At 44.2% G+C, this 26,026-nt stretch overlaps 4 protein-coding genes across 4 annotated transcripts; 1 reads left to right on the top strand and 3 right to left on the bottom strand.

Annotated features, from left to right (window-relative positions):
* Positions 1 to 1,874: 1,874 nt before the first annotated feature.
* On the bottom strand, positions 1,875 to 9,364 carry b4galt7 (xylosylprotein beta 1,4-galactosyltransferase, polypeptide 7 (galactosyltransferase I)). Its single transcript, XM_041944333.1, has 6 exons — positions 8,749 to 9,364; positions 6,086 to 6,436; positions 4,773 to 4,998; positions 3,790 to 3,873; positions 3,496 to 3,600; positions 1,875 to 3,242 (listed from the first exon to the last, which is right to left on the bottom strand). Exons 1-6 carry the CDS (start codon positions 8,799 to 8,801, stop codon positions 3,087 to 3,089), a joined length of 975 nt encoding a protein of 324 aa, XP_041800267.1. The 5' UTR covers positions 8,802 to 9,364; the 3' UTR covers positions 1,875 to 3,086.
* A 1,129-nt stretch (positions 9,365 to 10,493) lies between these two features.
* On the bottom strand, positions 10,494 to 16,246 carry LOC121611362 (transmembrane emp24 domain-containing protein 9). Its single transcript, XM_041943905.1, has 5 exons — positions 16,088 to 16,246; positions 14,234 to 14,334; positions 13,970 to 14,095; positions 13,454 to 13,600; positions 10,494 to 12,922 (listed from the first exon to the last, which is right to left on the bottom strand). The coding sequence occupies exons 1-5, from the start codon at positions 16,233 to 16,235 to the stop codon at positions 12,773 to 12,775; spliced, it is 672 nt and encodes a 223-aa protein (XP_041799839.1). The 5' UTR covers positions 16,236 to 16,246; the 3' UTR covers positions 10,494 to 12,772.
* Positions 16,247 to 17,700: 1,454 nt separating this feature from the next.
* On the top strand, positions 17,701 to 22,618 carry tmem216 (transmembrane protein 216). Its single transcript, XM_041944398.1, has 6 exons — positions 17,701 to 17,726; positions 18,572 to 18,585; positions 18,712 to 18,805; positions 20,286 to 20,378; positions 22,154 to 22,355; positions 22,497 to 22,618. Exons 1-6 carry the CDS (start codon positions 17,717 to 17,719, stop codon positions 22,510 to 22,512), a joined length of 429 nt encoding a protein of 142 aa, XP_041800332.1. The 5' UTR covers positions 17,701 to 17,716; the 3' UTR covers positions 22,513 to 22,618.
* On the bottom strand, positions 19,858 to 24,830 carry LOC121611724 (transmembrane emp24 domain-containing protein 9-like). Its single transcript, XM_041944397.1, has 6 exons — positions 24,682 to 24,830; positions 23,603 to 23,703; positions 23,300 to 23,425; positions 23,006 to 23,152; positions 22,789 to 22,904; positions 19,858 to 22,535 (listed from the first exon to the last, which is right to left on the bottom strand). The coding sequence occupies exons 1-6, from the start codon at positions 24,827 to 24,829 to the stop codon at positions 22,532 to 22,534; spliced, it is 642 nt and encodes a 213-aa protein (XP_041800331.1). The 5' UTR covers position 24,830; the 3' UTR covers positions 19,858 to 22,531.
* Positions 24,831 to 26,026: the final 1,196 nt, after the last annotated feature.

The raw sequence follows: 26,026 nt of genomic DNA, 5'->3' as shown, positions 1-26,026 counted from the left end.
CAACTGTACCATGAGAGCTGGTCTGTGTGAGCCGGATCTGACGGAGGCTGCCTGATCCACCTGTGTTCACGCCACTCAGACAGGAAGAGGAGAAAAAACTGACGGCTCAGGGGGGAGATGTTGGTTTAATGCAGCTAGCGCCACCATCAGGGCAACTTTTAAACTTGCACATCAGATTAAAATTTACCATGTAGACCATCAGACAGGTCTGCACTCACCTGAACGAGTGTTTCATTCACCATCTCTACAAACACATGCTAATAGTTCTTCTCTGCTAGTACCATCAGGAAAATAAAGCCCATCAGAGGCCCCATCATCCCTGTGATCACGTCAAAGTAAAATCTGCAGGTAAGAAGGAGCCTCACCTTGCTGCCGGTGTCACACCTTCACCTGTGACCCGTCACATTCGAATGTGGTCTGTTGATTTGAAAAGTGTGAAACAGTCACCGAAACATCAGGTACAAGGTGAGGAGAAGGCCAACCAACCTGCTCGTTTGAGGAACCCGACCAGGCAGCCGAGTCCAGGTGAAGAGCTGACCGGAGAGTTCCACTGGTGGAGAGCAGGTGGTTCAGCGTCATGGTTCCAGACGTCGACAGCCGCCGTCCATCGTGCTGTCGGCCGCTTAGTGTAGTTTTACTACAGCAACGTTAGCTTCGTGAGCTAACGTGAAGCTAACATTGGCTTGATTGGCCAATGGAACCTGCCCCTGAACAGCTAATGGTTCCACGTCTTATTACAGACAATATACATATAAAGCTTCAGTTCAACAACATGCATGAACCACGCACGCACGCACGCACGCACGTACACACGCACACACGTACACACACTGTTGTAAAAAAAGAAAAAACGTGTCAACATGTTTTGTAGACTTTTGATTTATATAAATACTACATATTGTACAAATACACGGTGCCGTCGTCTCTGGAAATAAACCAGTTCAACATTGCGGACTGTAAATGTACAGACGCTCTAACACCGTCACTTACAGCCCTTTAAAACTGCAGAGCGCCCCCCGGAGGTCGACCAGAGCATCACAACAGAGAAAAGACTGAACGGCCTCTGACCAGAAAACTAAAAACCAAACTGTAACAGAAGAATCGGTCAGAGGATCCTGGAGATCCGTTTCATGGACTGTTCAATGACTCAAAGGGAAACATCTTCTTCTTCTTCTTCTTCAGGATGCTCGAGTGTCGACTCAGCAATCGCTAATCTCATGGATCCCTCACCAGCTTCCCACCATGAACACCACACTTGTTTTGGAGACGATGCTTCTGGACGCGTTTAGAGGACTTTTGTTCAAAGGTAACGTGGGAAGTCTGGGCCCTGCGTCCCGCCTGCAGGTGTGAAGCTACAGGGAAACGGCTCCTCGTTGAATTCTGAGTGTTTGTATCGATACGACTCAGAGAGGCGTAAAACACGAACGCTGTTTCTCGTGACTCTGAACCCTCGACCCGAGCTTCTGCTTCTTCCTGAAGGAAGCTAATGACGAACACGTTTTAAACACACTTTTAAAAGACATTTTTCAAATCCTGGGATCAACTTTTAAAGTCAGTTTGACAACAAAAATATTTCATTTCTTTGTCTTTAAAACCAGATCCAGACCGGATTTGACTGATGTGAACTGCTGAGGTCTTGATGGACGTTTCCGCCCCATCAGGGGGTTAAAAACTGAGAAGGAACCAAAAAACCTGCTAGAGATCAGAGACCAGGTCAGACCAGATCAGACCAGACCAGATCAGACCAGATCAGGTCAGGTCAGATCAGATCAGGTCAGATCAGATCAGATCAGATCAGACCAGACCACACCAGATCAGATCAGATCAGATCAGACCAGATCAGATCAGATCAGATCAGACCAGACCAGATCAGATCAGACCAGACCAGATCAGGTCAGACCAGGTCAGACCAGGTCAGATCAGATCAGATCAGATCCAAGTGAATCAGCAGAAAATGAATCAGCAACAGTTTCTCTCCTCAGGGTCCATTAGTGGCTGTTCTGGACCTTTTGATCAAGTCACATGATCTTCATCAGCATGTTTAATTATTGACGAGGCGTCAGAAACCCTCCAGCTGCTGAGGAAGGTCACATGACCACAAGCTGGACGTTGTGGTGAGATGGTTTCAGCTCTGGCGTTGACAGACAGACCGTTAATCAGATGAATGAAGTGATCATGTGACTGATGATGAGCAGGAGGTTTTGGTTCTCAGTCAAAACAAAAAGATACATTTTAAAAGCTTAAATAATCGAGAGCAGAGATGCTGGATTCTGTAATTGATTATTTTTCCTGCCATGAAATCTTCTCCTGTTCCGGTTCTTTCTTATGATTCTGCTGCAGATCAGTTCAGTCCGGCCTGGTTTGGCTCAGTTTACTTTGTAGAGAACCATCACCTGCACCAAAGGAAAGAAACCTGGAGACAGAATTACGAGGAGAAACATCCTGTAATTATAAAATACAAAGTTGTAATTAGTCTCCAGTTTTTTTCTTTGGTGATTCACTGACGCACTGTAAAAAATAAAGGTTCATACACTCATTGAGCATCAGCAGGAAATTCAAACAAACTACTTCTGCTTGTGAAGGATTTTTACATTTAGTCCGACGTGGATGAAAAGCAGGACGCTCTGAGCTCACAGTACGATGCCGTCGCTGCTTCGGCTCCGTTTGCACAATCCCACAGTAAAAAAATAGACTCTGCTTCCACGCAGGTAGGAATCCATCAAACAGCTCAGGTGTGGCGTCGCAGGACGTCCGACAGCAGCCCACCTCAGCTGAGTTTTTCATGAACTGAGCGGTTTGATGAAGAATGGGACCAGGATGTAAAACAGGGGTTTAACTGCTGAGCTGGAAGCTTTGTTTGATCAGGGACGTTAAAGTCCAGGTCACCGCGTGGTTCAGTCCTGCCTCTGTTCAGCGTGAGAATCAATGAATCAGCGATCAATATGTGTGTTTGTACCGTGAGCTTCATCCAGCTGCATCCATTAAAACCAGCCACAGAAAGTCTCCTGGCAAAAACTGGAACCCCGACCGGCCAGAGACTCGCACTCCGGTGGGAACCGAACCCGCGCCGGCCCCGCGGACGCCCTCTATCCCAGAAGACACCAGGGCGTCTGGCTCTGGTCACACTCCAGTTTGGTGTTGATGACGGTGCAGGGAGCGCCGCTGATGGTCAGCTCCTGTCTGGACTCCACCTGGTAACGAAGGTTAGTCAGCCCCCCCTCTGGATCCACCTTAAACTGCTCCTGCAGGGAGGAGGGAGGTGTTTGAGCCTCGTTAGCACTCTCTGCTGGACAGCTGGGGTCGTGTTGGGTTTAATAAAGTTTTTTTTTCATATATTTGACAACAGTTTCAATTACTTTTCAGAAACGATAAAGTGACTCCACACCTGCTCAGGTGTCATAGCAGAGTGTGTGTCAGGCTTTTACAGCCTGACACACACAAGGAGAGCAGTTCCTCCTCATGTCAACATTGTGTTTATCAGATGAACTCTTGTACCTGTTTCTGAGCCGCGACCCTCTTCTGGTCCCTCTTCCTCCAGGCCGGGTCGTGGATGTGGAGGAAGGTTTTATATCCTGTCGTGATTCCACTCGGTCTGAACAGCTGCAGCGACAAACAACAACAGACTCTGAGGACCTGAACACAACACCAGACTCGACAAGAGACGCTGACGGTTACAGTTTCTGTAGCTGTGATGACGCTGATGTGGGCTCTTATAACTTTATTTAAAAAGAAAAACGAGACAGATTTCCATCTTTCTGAGGCTGTTCACTGTTCTCTCCAGACTTTTACCTGCAGCTCAGCTTTTCTCAGTCTTCTGTAGAACTCGTCGTCCTCTCGGCCCCAACCCCAGAACCGGTTCGACATCCCGTTACACTGAAAAAAATAAAAACATTTTCTGCTCAATAAAGTCAGCAAAGAGACAAACTGCAAAACATCCAAAGTCACTTCTGTCAGAAAACAGCTCTGTGACGTTTGAATCTCCGAAAGAGAAACAGCCCCACCTGCTGGACAGTTTCAATCATTACATCTCCCTGTGTTGGACACAGCTCAGTGTCAGAGGTCACAAACAGACTTTTCACATATATAAATCTTTTTTTAATCAACTCTTCCTGTCAGACAGCGTGTTTACAGTTACACCAGTCATCAGCACAGCACCTGAACACACCTTCCTGTTTGTACTGCTCCTTCCTGCATTATTAAAACTGACCTGCAGTCAGTGCAGAATATGTTCACTGGCCGACCCGAACTGTTTTTACTGATCAGTTTTTTCATTCTTTAGATTTCGGACTCCTGACTTTTGCAGAACTTGTTTTTTCGTTTCTCTGCGATGAATTGAGTCAGTTCCTGTCTGTGAAAACCTCATTCTGAATGACTGTTCTGGTCCGACTCACATTCGAGTCACTTCAGAAATCAGACTCATTCATTTAAAGCAAAACGTTCCAAACATTGTTCTGAATTAACTTCATAAAGCAATGAAACGAAAGCGTTTCACAGCATAAAAACATGCTCAAATACATGTTGAAGGAGTGAATCTCAACTAACCAACCACATGAGCAGCAGGTGGAGCAAATGAAACCAATTCTAACCAAACAGCTACGACAGGTGCAGAGGAAAGGTTAATATTATCATAATAGATATAAAATCGTGTGTGGTCTACCAGCTTGTTCCAGCTCCTCACTGAATGTTTCCACTGAGGGAAATATTCAAACTGGGAGTGAATGAGAAGTGATGAACAGTGTTAACAGACGCCTCAGCGTGCAGCAGCTCAGTACCATGCTGTATTGTTTCTTGGTGAGCAGCAGGATTCCTCCCACGTAGGTCTTGTAGTGGTACAGCGGGTGCAGCTCCGGCGAGGCCACGTGGAACGGGCCGTCCGCTGGGAAACCGTAGTCCAGAGCTTCGTTCAGAGGCAACAGATCCACGTCGTGCATCGCCAGGTAGTCGGTGTCGTTCCCGCTCTCCAGGTGACCCACGTTGATCAGAGACGCTCGGTTAAACCTGACAGACAACAGACAAACAACAAGCTAACCTCTCAGTTTGGATCAGCTGCTGTGTTGTGTAGTCATCCATTCATTCTCCTGCTGGAGCAAAAGATATGAGCACCGAACAGTTCGCTGTCTGTGTGATCAGCTGCTAATTCAGATCACTGTTCGCTGTCTGTGTGATCAGCTGCTAAGTCAGATCACTGTTTACCGTCTGTGTGATCAGCTGCTAACTCAGATCACTGTTCGCTGTCTGTGTGATCAGCTGCTAATTCAGATCACTGTTCACTGTCTGTGTGATCCGATGCTAATTCAGATGTGGATGAACCCACATGTTGCTTCCTCATGTATTGGTTCTACTCCTAAAAAATAATTTCTACAAGCCGTAAAGCTGCAAAGCAACCATGAAGGGTGGAGGCAGTGAATTAGGGTGTAGAATAAGATCAGCAGCAAACAGAGGGGCTCCAGTCCTGGTTGTCATCCAGGGAGACATCAAAAAAGATGGCTGACTGGGTGGTGGCAGAGCAGCCAGTCAACACATCAGTACAATGTGGGCCATGTGAACTGGCTTTGATTAAGACAGGTTCCAGTTAACATCGGGACTCCAAACCAAGCTGAACTGTGTGTGACTGTTCAGACCAGCAAGATCCACAACACATGAAACAACTGAGTCCAGTTCATCAGTGAGTGCTGGACACCTCGGCCTCCTCGTTGAGCACCTTTCGGTGCTCAAACAGGAAGTAACGACAATAATGGCTTTAGGCTCCATTACTCACAACAGGAAACGTCCTCCTGCTGCAGCGGCCATGATGCGATCGCTGTTGACTTCAATCAGCCGTTCAGACACGGTTTTCTCAGCTTCAGTCTGTGGTCAAACCCGCCTTGTCTAACGTGTTTGGAGAACCGTTCAGAGAACAGTCACTATTAGTGAGGTCACAGTGACCTTTGACCTTCCTCTCTGAGTCACAGTCAATGTTTGAGCCAGGTGTTATTTTAATTCACTCCAGGTGTTCCTGATGTTGATGTGATAAAAAAAATCTATTTGTGATCTTGTGATCATAAAGTCGGCGTCAAAGTGAAACCTGCTGCAGGTGCGCCCTCACCTGTAGTGATCCACCTGGTTGATGACGAAGATCTTGTGGCGGATCTTCTTCTTGTTGAGGAATGTGTGCATGAAGGGAACAAACACCAGCAGCTCCTCGAAGCGCTCCCTGAAGGGGATGATGAGGGCCAATTTGTGAGGACCCCAGGAGGGGTCGTCCGCTGCAGACGCCTGACTGTCAGCCGGGCAGGGCGGCGGCGGCGGCGGTTGCTGCTGGGGGCGGCGTCTGTCTTCATTCCCGGTGGCGGACATGTCACCTGAACAGCTGAGCTGCAGCCAGAGCAGAGACACGAGCAGCAGCACCATGCAGAGGCCGAACAGCTTGTAGACGGTACATTTACCAGAGAGGAACCTGCGAACACACGAGACACGACTCCATGTTGAACACCAGCAGCAGAAACAGGAAGCCACCAAGGAATCAGCTCTGACCCCCGAAACCACTCCGACACACAGACATTCACAGCAGCCGGGCTGTTTGAGTCGGGTTCAGAGACACCCTGAAAACGCCGGGGATTGTGGGTAATGGGTGTGTTTTTTCATCTCTGCACAAAAATCTGATCACTTTAATTTCTCTGATTCACTCAGAACAGACGATTTTTCATTCTGAAGGACGGAAAGTCACAAACCTGAGATGAAACTGAAACACTTCATCTTCATCATCATCATCGTGCTTAAAGTCACACTCAGTGGTTATACTGGCAGGCAGGCAGGCAGGCAGGCAGGCGCGCGCGCACTCACACACACACACACACACACACACACACACACACACACACACACACACACACACACACACACACACACACACACAATGCAGCATCATGTTTCATATCATAGATTTTAGTGCTGCAATGATGAGTCGATTCCTTTATCAGCTGATGGACAGAATATTCATTAACAGTTCTGATAGTTAATCAATCATCTAAGCTCTCTTGTTGCAGCTTCTCAGATGCGAGCACTTCCTGCTTTTCTGTTTTATATTCACAATAAACCGAATCATCGGCTCTGTTTCAGAACGACACAACTGATAAAATGGACCAACTGAGACTGAAATGCAGTAAATCAACTCTTTTCACTCCTCTGTGTGCTCAGCTGTCAGATGCTCCATCGTTTCTCATATTGATAAAGGGATCCACTCAGTGTGATCCAGTCTACTGTGATCTAATGTGATGCAATCGTGTTAGTGGCTCCGTTCAGACATGCAGAGCGATCAGTGTCAGCCTCAGTTTGTTTCTCTCTTTTAATCAGTGTTTATACTAAGTCACTGAGGAACCTGCTGGTCAGTGATAAACCTGCTGGTCACTGAGGAACCTGCTGGTCAGTGATAAACCTGCTGGTCACTGAGGAACCTGCCGGTCACTGACGAACCTGCCGGTCAGTGATAAACCTGCTGGTCACTGAGGAACCTGCCGGTCAGTGATAAACCTGCTGGTCACTCTCTGCTCAGCAGCAAACAGCAGGCAGACACAGTTATAAACCAGCTGGTGAAGAAGGTGGAACATCTTGCAGCTGGATGATGTTTTTCTGATAAACTCAAGGTACATCAGGATCAGGTTTAAAAACTTTCCCTCCTGTGAACCTGAACACTGTGGTGTAATGATCAATACAGAAATATCAGATATAGTTTCAATGATCACATGCGAGACACAAACAAAGGAAAATGCTGCGTTCATGCCATATGAGCAGAGTGGGAAAAGAGGAAAAAACAGCTGTTTCCACTGGGGAATGTAAAGGTCTTACTCCAAGATGGCTGCCCCGGCAGCTGGCCTTGTAGTCTCACCAGGTAAACGCAAATTTGGCCCAAATTTGATTCTGAGCTGTATTGATTAGCTGAACCAAGTGGAGCTACCAGAACCATCACAAACTGTTTTCCCACTTCGCCTTTCAGCTGAAGGATGTGGCGCGAACGCAGCCTCAGACCTGCAGCGGTCTGAGGGTCAAACCTCTGCTGCCGGCCTGCGTCTGAAGACAAACCAGCCAACAAGCTGAACAACAAGCGGCCGACAACACAGGCTCCCAAACTGTGTTTTATGAATGCTCCTCTTCAGAGATTCAGAGACAAAGACCTCCACTGAGTACTAACCTCAGCACCAAAATTAATCTGGAGCATCAAAAATCTGGTTTTGCCAGTTTCAGGTTGAATTTTATTAAGATAAAGTTCTTGTTTGACTGATTTTTGGCCACAGGAAGAAGAAACACGCGAGTGGCAGAAGGATCTTTAACATGGTGTTTTCCTTTTATGTCCTCCTCAGTGGATTTAAGGTGCGTTTATTTTGGATCAGGATTCAGAGCCACCTCCAGAGAGTTCAGATCTGTGGACACTTTGTGATCTCTCGAATGTAAAAGTCAAAGCAAAACCAGATTACGATAAAGGCCTCTGAAGTCTCCGGATCACAGTTTGGGAACCACAGTCCAAACACCAAGGGGCAAACTGTACTCACTCCTCCTGTCGATGGAGAACTTTACAGATCTCATTTCTTGAGAGGCCAAGAAAGAGTGTTACTCCAGCAGTCTGAGACACTTCCTGTTCTGTAAGTCTGGTTCTGGTGTGTACTGACTGAACCGGACTCAGGTGAACAGCAACAAGACGCTTTACAGCCTGATGCGGCAGCTTTTGATTGACTTCACATCACCGTTAAAAAAACAAAGAAGTCTCCATCTTACCTCCTCTCCTCTTTGAAGTACAGGACAGGCTTTCTTCTCGATGAATACATCATCTTTACAGTCTCGCAGCTGATTTCAGTCGGGCTCAAAGAAAAACAAAGACGGAGCCTTCAGCTTGTAAAAAGCGACAGTGAAGAGTTGTGTTGTCTCTCAGGTTTTTCACTCCTGCATCCTTTCTCATGTGGAAATGTTGCCTAACCCAAACTGTCCCCCATGCTAATTCTTTGCTAACTCTTCGACCACACAAACCCTCCGGCTCTTCCGTTTTACAGCTTGTTAACATTTGATCAGTAAACTCAAAAGTTAAAATCCATGTTTCTAACCGGTCTGTTCTGGGTCCATGTCTGTCTGTCTGTCTGTCTGCTAGCTGCCTGCCAGCCTCCCTCACGTTAACTGCTACTGTACACGTAGCATGTAGCGGTTCATACACACCGCCGCTCCGGGTCCAACATTTTCATCTTTGAGTTTACTTTAATCTGCGACACCGACTTTCACCGACCGCCAGCGACTGTCCGTTAACGTTTGAACCAGTGAAAAAATGGAAAAACAACACGACAATCACCGACCGGCGAAATATGACACGTTAATTTCACGCTGGAAAATAACAGAAGCCGATTGTAATGATGTCCGGCGTGTATACGAGTCCGACCAGGAACGGCGGCAATTAGTAGAAAGGTTCCCACCTTTTTTTTTTTTTTTTTTTTTTTTTTTTGTTTTTAGCATAAAAGCAATATTACACCGCCAATGTAGTCTGTTTTCGTCAGTTATTGTTCTTCAGTACAATCCTGAGCTGCTTGGGCGTAAACTGATTTTAATCTTTGAATGTTGTATTGCACATTTCAGAGGGAAATATTGCGCTTTTTTAACCCCACTATTTTTATCTGACACCTCACCTAGAATTATTGTCTATTTCTCATAAAGTGTGTATTGTTGTTGCAAACAAGCCTGCAGTCATAAAAGCAGCAAAACAAGTGTACAGTAAAGTGTACACTAAAAACATTTATTTGCTATACACTAACTGTAATTAATGCAATCAGTTTTAATTACAACATATCATATTATTGTTTTTTAACTTATAGTTGGTATTTTATTCATTTTTATTTTTGAATGATTTCTAATTGTCTGATTCTATTTGCCCCATTGCCTCCTGAAATATTTGAAACCTGGTTCACCCATACAAAGCACTTTGTAGCCTAATGTTGTTGTGAAAAGTGCTGTAGAAATAAGGTTTATTCATTTTATGCACAGCTTCAGACTGAAGAGTCAGCTGTTCAGACTGTACCTCATAACAAACACACACTCTTCATCTGTCTGTAGTTTGTAACTGCAGCGCCTGAAGCAGTTCTGATGTACTCCCATCATTCCTGTAGTTTCTCTGTCATTGAATGCACTTAAAGAAATGTGATGTGGTACTGCTGGTTAAGTAATGTACTGGAGTACTTCCACCACTTGAGTACAAACATGCAGCACATCAGACCAAAGAGAATGATCATCATTCCTGCCTCCTCTCTGCAGACTGGATCAAAACAAACCCTGAAATATTCCAGCAACAGTTTATTTCTCCTTCAGAAACCAGGCGTGATGATATTTGTGTTAGTTTTAACTTTATTACATTAGCTTGCAGTCACATTTCTGTTTGTTCCTCAAAATACAATATAGATACAGCCTATAAGAAACTCTTCAAAGTGACTTTATAAACTGGGATCTGGTGGAGAAAATAACAGGAATTCACTCAGTCCTTTAGACCAAATGTGACAAAACTTTATTTCGAGTGCAATTTCAGACAGATTTCACATGGACAGAATCTCTCTAAAAAGAAAATAAATTCAAGCCCCTCTTCCCGCCTAAACCAACTGATTTCAACTGTAAACCCGGAAAACATCTCTGAAATCTACCAGCAACATACAAGATTAACACAAACCACCAGAAAGTACGGAAGGAATAAAGAGGAACTAAATGCGAACAGGTGAAGAGGTAAAAACCTTAAAGCAGGAAGAGAGTGATGGTGTGGAGCATCTGCCGTCTTTGACAAAAGCTTCTTTAAAACCCGACAGCTGCTGGACATTTTCACTCAAACCATCTCACTCACGTTTCTCACTGAGCTGAATCACGTGGAAGCTGAATATTAGTGACTCAGGTATTTGTGGTTTTTGGTTCCGTCCCAATCTGACGACAAAAGTGAACTTTACTCGACCGTTTGTGTTTTTAGCTGAGAAGTAAAAAACCTCAAGGTAAAGATCATCCAATCACAGTCAGGAGCTGATGGTGACGCAGCGCTGGAACATTTCTACATCAATGTTTGAGTTCAGCAGATTCATTCAGTCACAGTTTAGACTTTAGTCGCTGAAATCAGGACAGACAGCAAACGATGGTGTTTCCTTCAAGATGACTATGAAACTGATGAAGACAGAGAGGTACACAGGGAGGCGTCTCCGGCGAACAGATGCTGATACTGAGAGCTGTCATCTGACAGAATGAATGGACGCCTCAGGATCTGAAGCTGTTTTCCATCACAAAGTTCCAGGAACTAAAAGTCTCCTCTGAATGTTCGTGTTTGTTTCTGAAGAACCACGAAGATTCAGCAGATTCAAACACGTTGGCGGAGTTTTAATGATCAGAATATTCCTTCTACACCCCCACCAGCAAACCGACACTAAGCCAGAATGAGACCAACAGAAACATACATTCAGTTTGGACACAGTAAAAACGTAGATTCACTCACGCAGTAACGAACAGAAAAAGTCTCGTTTGGTTGAATTTCAGACAAACTGCACGTGGAAGCAGCGAGCAGACGTCGCCACGAACACGTTGATCAATAATTCACCTCACAGATGAGGCGAAAGGCTTCACATGACTTCATCATGTGACCACACCTGTGAGGAACCAGCTGCAGCTCAAACGTGCTGAAAAACGTGTGAACGTGTGCGCAGACACACAAAGCAGAATAACACAGCATCTGTTTTTGGAGCGTACGTGGGCCTGAAGTTCTGCAGGTGCAAAATGAAACCGGTTTTTCTTCCTTCCTGTTCAATCATAGCAGCATCCACCTGTGCAGGTATTTAAACCAGTGAAAAGCTGCACAGACGTCAGAAACATGTCTGAACGATCTGCTTCAATGTTTCACACCTGAAGGCAAAAAAAAAAGCTCTGACGTTCTGACATCAAACTACGAGCTGATGTGTGCATGATGGACACCAGATAAATCCTGTGTTCCTGCTGTCATCCACATTGTGCGCCTTCAGAAATGAACACCGCAGATGCAGTTACTCGCATGAACAGAGGGGGCAGTATTTCAGGACGTGCAGCAGACTGAACAAAAACAACAATGAAAGAGAGTTTGGAGAATCTAAAGCGCCTGTTTTCTGCCGTCGTCTCAACATCAACAGTTCAGTGTCGTCATTTTTGGTTCCGTTCACTCTGCTAGAAAATCAGAACTTCCAGATTCAAATATTCCTGCGAGAAAACGGATTCCAAAACTGTTTATTTTCCACATGAATCCTGATTATTTCTGCTGTCATTCAGAGGCTTCACACTGATATTTCACGTTGTATCTTCATGCTCTGAACAACATCTCTAGTGGTCAGTAACACATCACATACTCATCACAGTGAGTACCGAGGAAGAAGAGGGGCTAATGAATAAAAAGCACGTCTGCCTGGTTGGCGTCGACGCTTTAGCTCATTTGCTGCAGAACTTTTAGTTTTATGGCGTCAACATGTGGAAGAAAACTGTGTAATAAATAGAGATGTCACATTTTCCCTGATAGTCTACTGCAAACGTGAGGGGCTCTTTACAAACAGGGCTGGTGAGGAAAACAATGACAACATGAATAATAATAATAATCTAAAGGTGTTGCGTTCAAGCCGAATCGTGCAGCAGGATTTCTCTGCTTCCTGTCTCCTCAGCAGTTTTTCCTCGGACAGCAGCGACTGCCGCCGCTCAGTACTGCATCTATCAGTAGAGACCAAACACACACACTCACACAGACACACACACAGACTCACACCCTCCCCCAGCAGAAAAGTTACACCAGTTTCTTGGCCTCGAAGAAGCTCTTGAGGTGTCTCATCTGCCAGATCCCGATGGCCACCAGGATGAGGGTCTGGACGATGGACCACCAGAGGACCCGCTGGTTGGTGCTCTCACTGGTCTGACGGAAACGCTCCTCACGGTACTGAGACAGAGGACAGACAGACAGCAGGGGGCGCTCAACAACGATGGACATATTACAGTACAAACAGCCGGGCTGCTGATGATGTCTGAAGCTGAGAGAACAGAAAACTACATTTTTACAAATTTAAAAAAAAAAAAAAAAAAAACCTTTTCAAAGTTCAATGAGAAAATAAACCAAACAGCACAGATGGACTTTAGTCGACTTCGGTTCGTGACTCTTTTCACCTCGACAAGCTTCTGTCAGAGTTCAGGTTTCTGGCAGAACTGACGGTTCAACCACGGGACAGTTTAATTTAGCTTGATCTAGAACCCCCAAAACCACCTTAAATCTGTGTTTAGGCTCTTTTTCCTGCTGGAAAACCCCCCAGCATCGTGTTTTAGACCCGTCACAGTTTGAATTATTCTCAGAGGTTTGACAGATTTATGAAAGGAATCCTGAAATCCTCAAACCGTCATGACGTAAACGTTCCACCCAACAAGAAGGTGGAAACTTCGGACTCCGACTGCTCTCAGTTTAAAAACACAGACTGACCCTCTGGTAGTTCTGCTCCTTCTGGATCTGGTCGACCTGCTCCACCAGCTGTCGGACTCTGAGCTGCAGCTCCGTCAGTTTGTCTTTGGCAGCGATCTCGGCGTAGTTGTTGGCGTGTTCGCCCACCTGAATGTCCAGGTGAACCCTCTGCAACACAAATTCAGCAGGAAGTAATGAGGTAGCGCCAACTTTTTTATCTAACAGTGAGACACCAGCTAATTTACAACAGACGTCACTATCAAAAACCTCCATCAACACGAACACTCAAATAAAATTTAAATAGAAATAGAAATATTTCAGTGAGTAAATAACCTGTGGTCTTTCATTTGTATGACTGTACAGAAAGAACTGAAGGTCCACATGTTCAGTCAGTGAACACAGGGACAAAACGTCACTTTGAGTTGTACCTGAAAGCAGCTTTAAGGCTCTGATCTAACCACAAAACAAACTGTGTGTGTGTGTGTGTGTGTGTGTGTGTGTGTGTGTGTGTGTCTGGTGTGCGAGGCTCCTCCTCACCAGCATGCCTCCGGCGAACAGGGCGAACTTGGAGGAGTTGGAGTGCAAACAGATCTGATGCTCTCCAGGTGTGTGCGATGTGAAGGTGAATCTTCCCTCTGAGCCGTACTGCCGGGACAGAATCACCTGCAGGAAACACACAAACCAGTTCGATCAGGATGAAATTCTGAGCCGATGGTGGTGATGATGATGATGATGATGATGATGATGAAGTGCAAAGACGCTTCTGTTGCTCATGTGAACTGACGTCCTTGTTTTGTTCACCTTGTCATCAGGATCTTTAACTTCCACAAACATCCCCAGACCCTGAGTGGCCGGCAGGTACTCTTCTCTCTGTTTGTCATACAGCTGAGTCCGATAGTTACCTGCAGAGAGACGCACACGGCTCACGGTTACACATTTTCATTCAAGTGTACTAAACAGTTATCAAGGTGTCCACATCTCACAGTGTGTGCAGGGCATATGAGGACACCATTCTCTGATTAAATCTGTCAGATCTGGTTCAAAGCTCTGAAAATTCAAGTGATTGGACTTTTGAGTTGAATGAAGTTTGTCGCACAAACTGCTCCCAAGGTCAACAATTCACTTCCAGCTAAGAGAGGAGGCTCACATTAGGCCAGTGGCTGCGTGCAGTTCAGAAACACAACCGTTAAAATGCCTCAAAGAGTCTGAATTATATCCAATGACAGGCACCGCACCTGTCTGCATACTTCTTGTAGTTTTGCATGAATGTACGAAAACATACCTGTAGTTGTCTTACAGAGTGTCAGTGACAAAACACAAAGCTGACAAACTCAGTGCTGCTTCACTATGACTGTGCAGAGAAACTCTTTCACACGCTCAGCCTGAAACTGAAAATAAGAATCAACGGAAGCAACGCACATCTGGTATATTCTGCATGTAGTGGCACTCTGTCTTCAAAGTTCGTGTGTCACCTTTGCAGCTTGTCTACAACCAGTATTTGAATCACTCGACTGAAACCAAGTCTTCCTTTTATGCTTTTTACTTAACAAACTTATGTACACATTTTACAGAAAATGAAAGGGTTACAAATCGTTTCAGTACGGTCAAAAAACTGTGTTGCTTCCTTCGCATCCAGCTGCAATCTGCCTTGACACCCATGTAAGCAAAATTAAAAAGACGTATGACGCATTACATAATGAAAGCCAAAATTACATTTCACAGTAAAAGTTTCTCTTCAAATCAACTAAGTTATGTATTCATCATGAATTTCCCAAAACCAAACCAAGCATATTTATACATTTTCAACCAAATTATCATACTCTACAAATTCCCCATCAATTGGCTCTTACACTGCAGATAACATTGATTCTATCACTACTGATTCTACTGGTAAGGCTGTGATCCTTCATGTATAAACACAGGTAAAAGGTAAGTTTGTCAGAGGTCAGAGGTCACTCTGGGAGCTGAGAGGAAGTCATCACATGAACGATATGCTTCTCTTCTTCTCTCCCTTCAGTTCTGCTGTCTATTAGCAGGCTCCACCACAGATGTGTACAGAAGTAAAAGCCGACATGCTGCAGTCACTTCCTGGTAGTGTCACCCTCTCTGAGTCACGCAGGTCGTGCTGTATTTGAACAGGTGAACTGTCAGAGGACAGTCAGGTTTATTAACGGCTTGCATTTGGCCGGAGGGGTTGATGTGCAACAACAGACTTAGGACCATCAAAAAGTGTAACACTTGATTTTTTTAAAATATTGTTGAATATTTACAGTTTCTTTAATGAATGTGAAGTATTACATAGTATAACATTACTACTTACGACTAATGCCGTGTTGGTGTACCGTCTTTCCTGAGTTAGAAACGTCCCTTGGCGAATTATTTTGGTCATATGCGATATATACCAAAAAATGCAGCTAGCTCTGTAAATGTGACCACTGTTGTTGTAGTATTTAAGACTTCACACTGGGGAAATGTTTACGATGGTTAAGTAGCTTCTGATTAAACCAGCTCGTCGGCAGTACAGAACCGTCTGTGTGCACTCCCTATGAACACGAAAGACAACTTGAGCTCAGTTAGCCGATTAGCTAACTAGCTAAAGTTGGTGAGCTAGCAGTTAGCATTACCCGATGACTTCCTGCCCCCGCAGACACTCACCAATAATCATCGTCTCGTCCGGGATTTCCTCTATGAAACATTTCTTCTCGGTCTCTCCGATGTGAAAGTACAAGGAGGAAACGACGCTGTAGAAAACGTTCAGAAATAAAAGTGACAACACACACGACTGCATCCTGACCGACACCATCTTTCTACCGGGAGCGACACGACTGAGCGTGCGCGCAAACAGCAATGCCACGTAAACCATCGCTCGAGTCTGGCCAATCAGCGCGGCGTAGCAGGATGCTGGGAGTTGTAGTTCTTCTCACTTTGGGCCATTTCATTAAGCTGAAATAAGGTAGACTTTATCGATCCCGCGCCGGGGAAATTCTCTGGTTACAGCAGAATGAAAAAAGGAGAGGGAGAAAAAAAACAAATAAACAATATAAAAGGTATAAATAAATTTCTTATCTTAGATGTCATGATATTTGAACATGATGACATAAATCATGTGTGCAAAAATAAGGTTGTGATGTTGTGATGTGAAACAACATCAGGCCGGTGCTGCATGAAATGATGCTGGAGTTAAACAGTCTGACAGCTTCTGGAGCTGGAGCTGGAGCTGCTTAAGGCCTGTGTCATGAAGGGGGTGGGAGGGGTTATCCGTGATAGATGTCAGCTTGTCTAACATCCTCCTCTCGCCCTCCTCCAGTCCAGGGCCGAGCCAGCTCTCCTGGACAGTGCATAGAAGGTTGCAGATGCATCCACAGAGTCATAAAATGATTTTAACAATGTCCTACATACTCCAAAGGAGCTCAGTCTTCTCAGCAGATGGAGGCGAGTTTGGCCCTTCTTGTACAGGACATCTGCATTGTTAGTCCAAGTTTGTGGTTGAACTGCACACCCAGTACTTTGTACTTTCCCATGATCTCTATGTCCAATCCCTCGATGATCTGTTATTTTGTGTTATTTCTATCCATTCAGTGCTTTTAAATAAAAAGTATTTTCTGTACTTGCACAGTAAAAGCAGTACTGGTACATCTGTGAGTCGTTTGAAGCTGAACAGAAGAAATGATCAGTTGCTGAATGTTGTTGAACAACAACAACAACAAAAAAATGTGTTTGCTTATTAGCATCATTATCATTATTATTATTATTGTTAGTAGTTGTAGCCAGTGGTGGAAAGTAATTAGTATGGCCTACTTAAGTACAATTTTGAGGTGCTTGTACTTGAGTAATTCCATTTTGTGCTACTTCCTACTTACTTACTCCTCTACATTTATTTGATGCATTTAGTTACTTGTTACAAACGTAAAAGTACAAGTACTTGTTATTACACACATCGTAAAATGATGTTATAACAGGCACTTTTGCTTTGGTTTCTTTGATTGTATTTTGATGCTAATAATTTTGTACTTTTACTGAAGTTAAATTTTGAGTGCAAGACTTTTACCTGTAACAGAGCATTTCTACACTGTGTTGGTACTTTTACTTAATCAAATAGTCTCGCTACCTCTTCCATCACTGACAACAGAAGCAGTAGCAGTAGTAGAAGTAGCCGTACGCAGTAGTGATAGTAGTAGTTGTATCACATATAGCCTGTAGGGGGCAGGAAGTCAAACTCGCTCCGCTTTAACCCAGCACGAAGAAGGAGCACTTCCGCCCAAGCTGTTTCCATGGCAATCCGACATGGCGCCTGGTAAGTCACACTTTCTTGAACAAAAGAAAGCATTCAGACATAAGAACAGTTGTACGTTGAAGTATTTACCTTTGTGACGGTTCATAGTGAACCGTGTGACAGACAGAGCTGGAAAGGAGGTTCGGTTACGAGGGCGGAACCTAACGTTAGCATCCTTTAGCCGACGTTAGCTCACAATTCAGGCAGCGTTCTGTTTGTAATACACGGCCACACGGTGGTTAAAGCCCCAGAAAGCCACCAGAGATTTCTGCAGAGGTTTATTCTTGGCAGGCAGGTTCATTAAAGCCTCTGAAACATCGTTTGATCATCACGGGACACTGAAGCTGTAACCACATCTTAACGTTACTGTCAGGAACAAGCTAACTAACTTACCAACAAAGCGAGACTGATATTACTACTTCTACGATTTCTAATTAGTAATCAAGTACATTTAGTACAGCTCTGGAATACTCGTACTTTACTGATATATTTCCATTTCGTGCCATTTTCTCCCTGTACTCCGTTACATGTCAGCAGGAAGTCTTTTTACTCCACATTCATGTGACGCTTGGATGTTGTTGTTCAGCATCATAGTGATAATCTTAACCTATATTTATATGTAGTGTTAGTGCTTTCAGGTGCTTTTTCCTCACCCTGGCCATTATTTTCATTTGTCAATTTTAAGTTATTTGTTTATTTCAACTTTTGCAGATAAATTTAATCAATAATTGGTAATATGGAAAATCTGGTTTAATGATGCCGTCTATAGTTATTCATTTGAGAAACTACTCTCAGTATTACTATTAATGTTGAGGTATCGACATTGATCAGTTGGCCACTAACAGCTGTATTTTTTTTGTCTACAGGGAGCCAACCAATCGTATCCTTCATATGAAACTGATGCAGAGCTGCAGCACACAGCTGGTCTGAATCTGTGTTTGTGTGTGCGTGCGTGCGTGTGTGTGTGTGATGCATTCCTGTTGTCCTTGACTCACGTCTTCTCCAGCTTTCGTCCACTCCTCTGCAGGTCCTCCTCTACCTGAATAGCTGGTACTTTGCTGCCTTCTGCCTGGCAGAGATCCTGATATTCATCTATAAAGGTCTGAAAGAAGCTTTACTGCCTTTGCATGTTTGCACCACATTATCAGTGACAAAGGAAACAGCTGTTTTTGAAGTTCAGTTCATTGTTTTAAAGCAGTCAGTACAGCGACACCTGTTGGACAAACCTTGATATTACAATTGTCTTGGAGCAAAACTTCAGCACCATGAATTTGATATATTTTTCATAACTGTATTGAGTAATCTGCTTCCAGCATATAACCCCTCCTCATGATACCTCTATGACTGCAAACCTCAAGCATTTCCCAGAGATTTTATCTGCAGCGATCAAAAATCTGACACCTCAGAAATGGCAACTTGATGATCAAGGAAGTTACTGTTTCTGATTCAAAGACTTTACCTTTTCAGGACACCAAACTCCACATTTTTAACTGTATTTCACAAATATAAAATCAGTTATTTTTCATCCTCCTCCCTGTCCTTCCTCTCTGACACTTTCTGTGTCTGAAGTCTTTGTCCTGCACATGCTCATGTTGGAACAGCTGATTACTCTTATTCAAGGCCGAGAAATCAGCTTCCTCCAGGCTAAAACCAGGTGTCTCTGATCCCCTGCCTCCATCACTCAAACCAGGTTTTACGCTGAGATGATGTTTACGAAATCAGATTTCTGCAGAAAGCTGACTGGTTACTGGTGTGCATGTAAAATGTATGTGTACTGTATTTGTCTTCAAATGCTTTATTGAATTCAACCCATCAAAGATCATGCATGCAATTTCTTTCCAATGCTAATACTAATTCTTCACTTTGCAATGTGATTTGGGTTCTTTTCCCACTCAGCTGTTGCCCATAACTCCATTTTCTTTCTTGACCTTCTGAGAGCTTCAGTTTCTGGGCCACAAGCAGGATTTTCATGGTTCCACTGGAGGCTTTACTGGAGTACTGACGCAGATCATAATGCAAAACATGACTGAAATCTCTTTGGCCAGAAACTGGTGAAAAACTGGTTAAAGTTCTTGTTGGTTGCTGTTAAATTGTAAAAGTTCTGTGTGTGAACATGGATCTCTGTAACAAACCCAAGATTCAAGCATCAGGAAATATTTCAGTTTTTATTCATTAAAGTGAACCAACAAGAGGCACATGCTAGAAAACAAAGTGCATATCACGTACTCAGAGTACATTCTACGAATCTTAGGCACATTAGACAGTAAAGTGTAGGCAGCATAGAATAATACATCATGATAGAAAATACAAAACAGCCCTAATGCATGTCAAAGAACCCTCATTTAAAAATATCTACAGCAGTGACGACTCCAGATGTCACTGCTTTGAAATTACAGGCAGCTGAAGCAAAGAGGTCAAAGGTCATAGTGTTGGTGTCTTAACGATTAGAGACGAGATGATTTTCTGACCAATTAACAAGGAATCATTTCCAGAATGTCTCCCTGCGTCTTTAGTTAATGTTAAAATACTGTATGTGTTTAAACATAAACCTTTTACTTCCTGTTCTGTTTCTCGGTGCAGGGATTTTACTCCCGTACCCGTCAGATAATCTGGTTCTGGATGTGGTGCTGCTGCTGCTCTTCCTCGGTCTGGAGGCTCTCAGGATCTTTTATGGTGAGACACCAAACAGGAATATTCAACAGAAAGAGCCACATCTCATTAAATGAGCATTCACATCATCACCCACCGGTTCCCAGTCTGTCAGAGGCCACTTCCTGTTTGCTGCCACCATGTGGACATCAGCTGAAGGTTATTTTTAATTGGTGATGAAGATGAGCATTTTATCCAACAGCAGCAGCGTCTGAACTCACTCGGTCTGTTTTATTTATGTCTAAGAACAAGTTAAATCAGTACTTGATCTGAGCTGATACTCACCTGAACAGAGTTGCAGTTTTCTGTCCAACTGAGCTCTAATACTTTCATTTAGTGCTGCATCTTTCTAATAAAGGTCATGATGTGCAGTGGCCAATGTGCTAAAGAGGCTCGATGCAAAAATGAGCAGCTGTTTGAAGGTCAATATGTAGTTTCGTTTGGTCAGAAAGCTGCTAGATATCTGCTGCTAACACCCACTTAGACGACACATTGACACATCAGGGCTCTATCTGAAGGGGTCGACCCGCGTCTGCATCCGGACCCTGGTCGGGACCCCGGGCGGGTCTGGATGCAGACGCTGGCTTTGGTGAACTGAGCTGCTTCAGGAGTAGAAATTAAATCTGATTACGATGTTTTAACGTCATTTAACCAACTTAACACAAAAAAGGTGCACATGTGGGTGATGAAGACTTGTGGTAACGTGGTCATATCACTGGCTGTAATTGGGTGTAGCTGTGTGGTTGATCCGTGAGGTGCACGGTGCAGACGAGTCTGCTCACAGATGAACGTACGTCTCTTGTCTGTAACAGTTCAGTTTTCTGCTCAGAATCCTCCATCATTTAAAAAGCTGTCCAGAGCTCAGCAGGCACTGGGCCGAATGCTCTGACAGTTTCTGTTTAATCAGTGTTAAATTTCATAAATTAGTGATGAGTAAGTGATTTAAAATGAATCATTCATGCAGTTTATGGTCCTAAATGCTACATGGTCGTGCTGTTCAGGCTGCTGGTTTATAGTCCTGAAACCTTTATTACACCAATTCAACCACTGAGCTGAATTTGAGTTGTAATAAGAGGCGGAATGATCACAGCTCTTTGTGGACTGAGGACAAATGAAACCTTTCAGAGGACGTAAATCCTGAAACATCTTGTGATCAAGCTGAAAACACAGCAAATGTTTTTTCTTTCCTGTCTGAGCAGCTGGAAATGATTTTGATCTGTCAGCTGCTAATAAGTGGTGGAAAGAAAAGGACACCACAGTAAGCTGGACAGACAGAAAACCGCGTCCACACTCGTGTTTTCACAGTGTTGGTGTGAACGTCTCCGTCCACACGGAACAGCTGAACAACAGCCAGCATGTGTTGATCAGTGGGACAGAGTCAGTGAGTTAAACCTGCGTTCAGTCCGGTTTTAGTTGAGTTCTGTGATTTATCTCAGGTCATAAATACGACCTGTTGACTAACTCTACTGTCCCACAGACCGTCACCGCAGAGGCTGGTGTCCCTGATGTGTGTGAACAGAGACAAAGGAAATATCTGAATGTGTTTCTAGTGGACGTTGGACATCTGACGCAGCCAGATGCAGGTGACCTCAGGTGTCACATAAGCATGTTTTCAGCTTTATCAACTCTCAGGTGTTCAGCGTGGACAGACGGTCATATTCAGCCAGTTCGTGTGAATGTGTTCTTACTGTGGGAGTTAGTTTCAGCTTCTTCTGAAGGGAAACGAGCCCTGACGAATGCGGCAGCTGCAGTCATGTGACTGAGAGGCGATGACCTCGGCGCTCTGTGTGTCTCTTCAGGCTGGAAGGGGAACCTGTGCGAGCGCTCTCTGGCGTCGTGTGTGTCGCTCTTCATCCTGTTTCCCTGTGCAGCGCTGGCCGTGTACTACCTGCTGCTGCAGACCTTCGTCCTGCGGCTGGAGGTCATCCTCAGCGCCGTCCTGCTCTGCTTCTATAGCCTCGAGTTCCTGCTCGGGCTCCTCTCCATATCAGCCTTCTCAAGGTGACCAAATCCTGCACGTTCTAGCCCTGATCGTCTCATGTGGGGGGGGGTCTCCGTTCAATAAAAATCTTTCATTATTTTTCGACATCTGGAAATGTACAAGTTTTACTTCGTTTGTCCCTTTTTATGTTTTTCTTGTAGGTCCAAAGTGTACTGAAGCAGGAACATCTGCAGCTTCACCTGAAACAGAGGAAAACGTAGATTTTTTATCTTGTAAATAAAACATTGTTTATTTTCATACTAAAAAGTAAATCTGTTTGATACTGAATGTCTGCTTCTGTTGGTTTTATACAAACTGTTTGTTAGAATGTACAAACTCTGACATCAAGGACAGTCAGCTCCTTCAGGAACTGCACTGTTGGCAGGGTGGGATGTTTTGATGTATGTGGCCAAGAGTAAGAAATACAGTCAACAAAAGAGCAGGACATATTACCAGGAGTTGGTGCTCCAGGTGATAATGGCGACCACGTAGAGCGAGCGTACAACGGGCCACCAGAAGATCCACATGCTGGTGTTGTGGTTGACCTCACGGAAATGTTTTTCTCTGACCTGTGAACCAAACAGGAAGCAGAACTTCAGGCAGACATCAGGTATTTCTCTTTACTGCTGATTCTAAACTGCTTGTCTCTCTCACACACACACACACTGACCCGCTGGTACTGCTGCTCTTTCTGGATCTGCTGGACCTGCTCGGCCAGCTGTCGGACTCTCAGCTGCAGCTCTGTCAGCTTGTCTCTGGCAGCGATCTCTGTGTAGTTGTTTGCCTGTTCGCCCAGTCTGATGTTCAGGTGAACCGTCTGCACGACACACAGAGCAGAACACAACAGGAAGCTGATTAGGACGGAAGCTGGAAGAGGTTTATGACTAAATGTTTAATAAATGCATAAAGGCGCACAAAAAAAAAGGTTCTTGCAGCCAAAGTGGACAGAAATACGTCGTCTCACCAACATTCCTCCAGCAGACAGGGGGCGCTGTGAAGGGTCTGACTGCAGGCAGATTTGGTATCTTCCTGGGTAGAGTGTTGTGAATCTGAACGTTCCCTGTGAGACGTATGATCGAGACAGAACCAGCTGGAGGGAACAGAGAGACACTGACTGAGAGGACACACAGCTGAAGTAATAAAGTGATGGCTGCTCAGTTACTGGACATAAGGTTCGTTAATTTAGACTAATCTGAGGTTAAAAAATCTTCAGACCAGGGAAAGTGGCTGATGTTTTCAGGTTCATCCATTACTATCTGGGACAAACCTTATCATCTGGATCTTTGGCTTCAACAAACATCCAGAGGTCCTGATTGGACGGCAGGTAGTCGGCCTTCTGTTCATCATACAGCTGAGTCTGAAAGTTACCTGTAGAGAGACAGGGAGACAAAAACAGAAGGACGAGTCCAACACATCACATGTCAGAGCAATGGTGACATACGGGGCAGAAATATTCAACAGACCTCTGAGATGATCTCACTGTGACATATTTCAGGTTTGTATTTAATGATGGAAACGTCGTCCTGTGAACAGTTTACTGAGTCAGAGTCCTCCCAGAATGACTCAGTCCTGCTTTTTCCAGCACAGAAACAAAGTCAGTTCATGGTGAAGCGAGCGGAGACGAAGACGATAATTCACACTTTTATCTGTCCCGTCTCAGCCGAAATTTCCCAGCTTGGGATAAATAAAGTATATCTATCTATCTATCTATGAAAATACTCCAGTAAAGTACAAATACCTAAAAACTTCACTTAAGTACAGTACTTAAATATACTCGTTACTGTCCACCACTTGTTAAAAGCACTACAACATTATGACTTTTCATAAATAAGTGAATAAATTAACTCTCAATTACAAACTGCGAATTATTATTATAATAGATAATAATAATAAACTTTATTTGTATGACACCTTTCATACAAGACTAGCAGCTCTTATCACAAAGACATCACATGCACCAAGAGCTTCACATAAAAAATACAGAAAGAACATAAAAATACTTCAGGGGGTAACAAAAGCCAGATAAATGAAGATAAAGTAAAAATAATAAAATAACTTGTAAAACACATCCGCCCAAAAATATCAATAACATACGCTAATCATTATAATTAACGCAGATTCTGACTCACATATATTAGTAAAACAAGGGCGATACAAATTAAGAAAATGTGTTTTTAGGCTACATAAATGCCTGTAAATATATTCATGCGTTCACACTTGAAGCTGCTCTGTTGTTGCTCCCTCACTGACTTCTTTACGGAAGTCATGTTAGCTAGTTAGCTAAAGTTAACACAGTTAGCTAAAGCTGGTGTGTTAACCGGAAGCTTTGTCCCGTTAGGAACTCACCGACAAGCATCGTGTCGTCCGGGATTTCCTGTAGGAAACATTTCTTCTCGGTCTGTCCGAGGTGAAAGTACAAAGAAGAGACGAAACTACAGAAAACGCTCAGAAGTAGAACTGTCAACATACACGACTGCATCCGGACAGGCGCCATTTTCCTGCTGCAACTGCGCCTGCGCGGAGTCAGAGGCAGCTGGGTGTGGTAGTTCCAGAGAGACTTTATTGTCATCCAGATGTTTCCCCTGGTCCAAACAGGAGGGGGGAGGCTGGGGCCAGCAGGTGTTCAGGAGTCTGACAGCCTGAGGGGAGAAGCTGCTGCTGAGTGTGGGAGGGAGGCGTCTCTGTGATCCTGGAGACCCTGCTTTTACAGCGTTTGGTGTAAATGTCTTGGATGGAGGGGAGACAGGTCCCAGTGATGGACTGTGACTTCACTGTCCTCTGTAGGGACTTGTGGTCTACAGCAGACAGTGAAGCAGCTTTTGATGGCTCCTCTGAGCACCTGAACACCTCCAGAAAGAACGTGAATAAAGAATAAATAAAGAAAAGAAGTGAAAAGACAGTGAATGTGAGCGTTTCCTAGAATGCTTTAAAGCTTCTTTTAAAATAAGGTACTTCGTATGTTGTGCAGCTGGTGATCAAACCTGACCAGCAGATGGTTTGTTACACAGAAACATCTGGAAAGTCCTCCATACAAACCAGAAAAGAGCAGGTGCTTTCAATAGAATACCTGGCAGATGATTGGATGAACCATCTGTCTATCACCGTCCATCACAGGCTACCTTCAACCAATCAGATCAATGAACCATGTGATGTAGTAGAGTGAAAGCCAGTCAGGAGAAGTCTGAAAACATTTAGAAAAGCCTTCAGTGTCTCTCCAGTAGGATTGATGCTACAGCTGCAGCTACGCTAACCGCTTCAGGAGCAGCCATTATTGTTTACAAACAAACAGCATCGCTGTCGTCACACCTGAACCACACCTGTATGTAGCTGTAGTTCCACAGGATGCTGATTGGTCCAAACCACAGGTGCATGACCTGAAGCCTGACAAGATGTATTCTCACATCTCGTGTGATCTCGTGTGATCTCTTGAGCTGCTGCTGCTGGCTGAGCTGAGTTTTCTGAACTCTCAAACAGATGAAGTTAATTAAGTGCAACAAACAAAATTAGTTTGTGAAAAGAAACTTTCCAACAAAGCTGAACTGACGTCCCCACATTTTGTTTTGCATATGTTCAAGATACATAAAGTTGCAGAGCTTTATCAACTTTTGAGGGAAAACTTTTCTTCCTTAAGCCGTCTCTAATCTCAGATGACTAATTTAACAGTAAGCGAACAGGCAGAATGTGACTGCCG

This window comes from Chelmon rostratus, chromosome 9 (assembly GCF_017976325.1).
Source record: "Chelmon rostratus isolate fCheRos1 chromosome 9, fCheRos1.pri, whole genome shotgun sequence".
Lineage (NCBI taxonomy): Eukaryota > Metazoa > Chordata > Actinopteri > Chaetodontiformes > Chaetodontidae > Chelmon > Chelmon rostratus.
The sequence above is the reverse complement of the archived record's forward strand: the minus strand, read 5'-3'. Positions and strand labels throughout refer to the sequence as shown.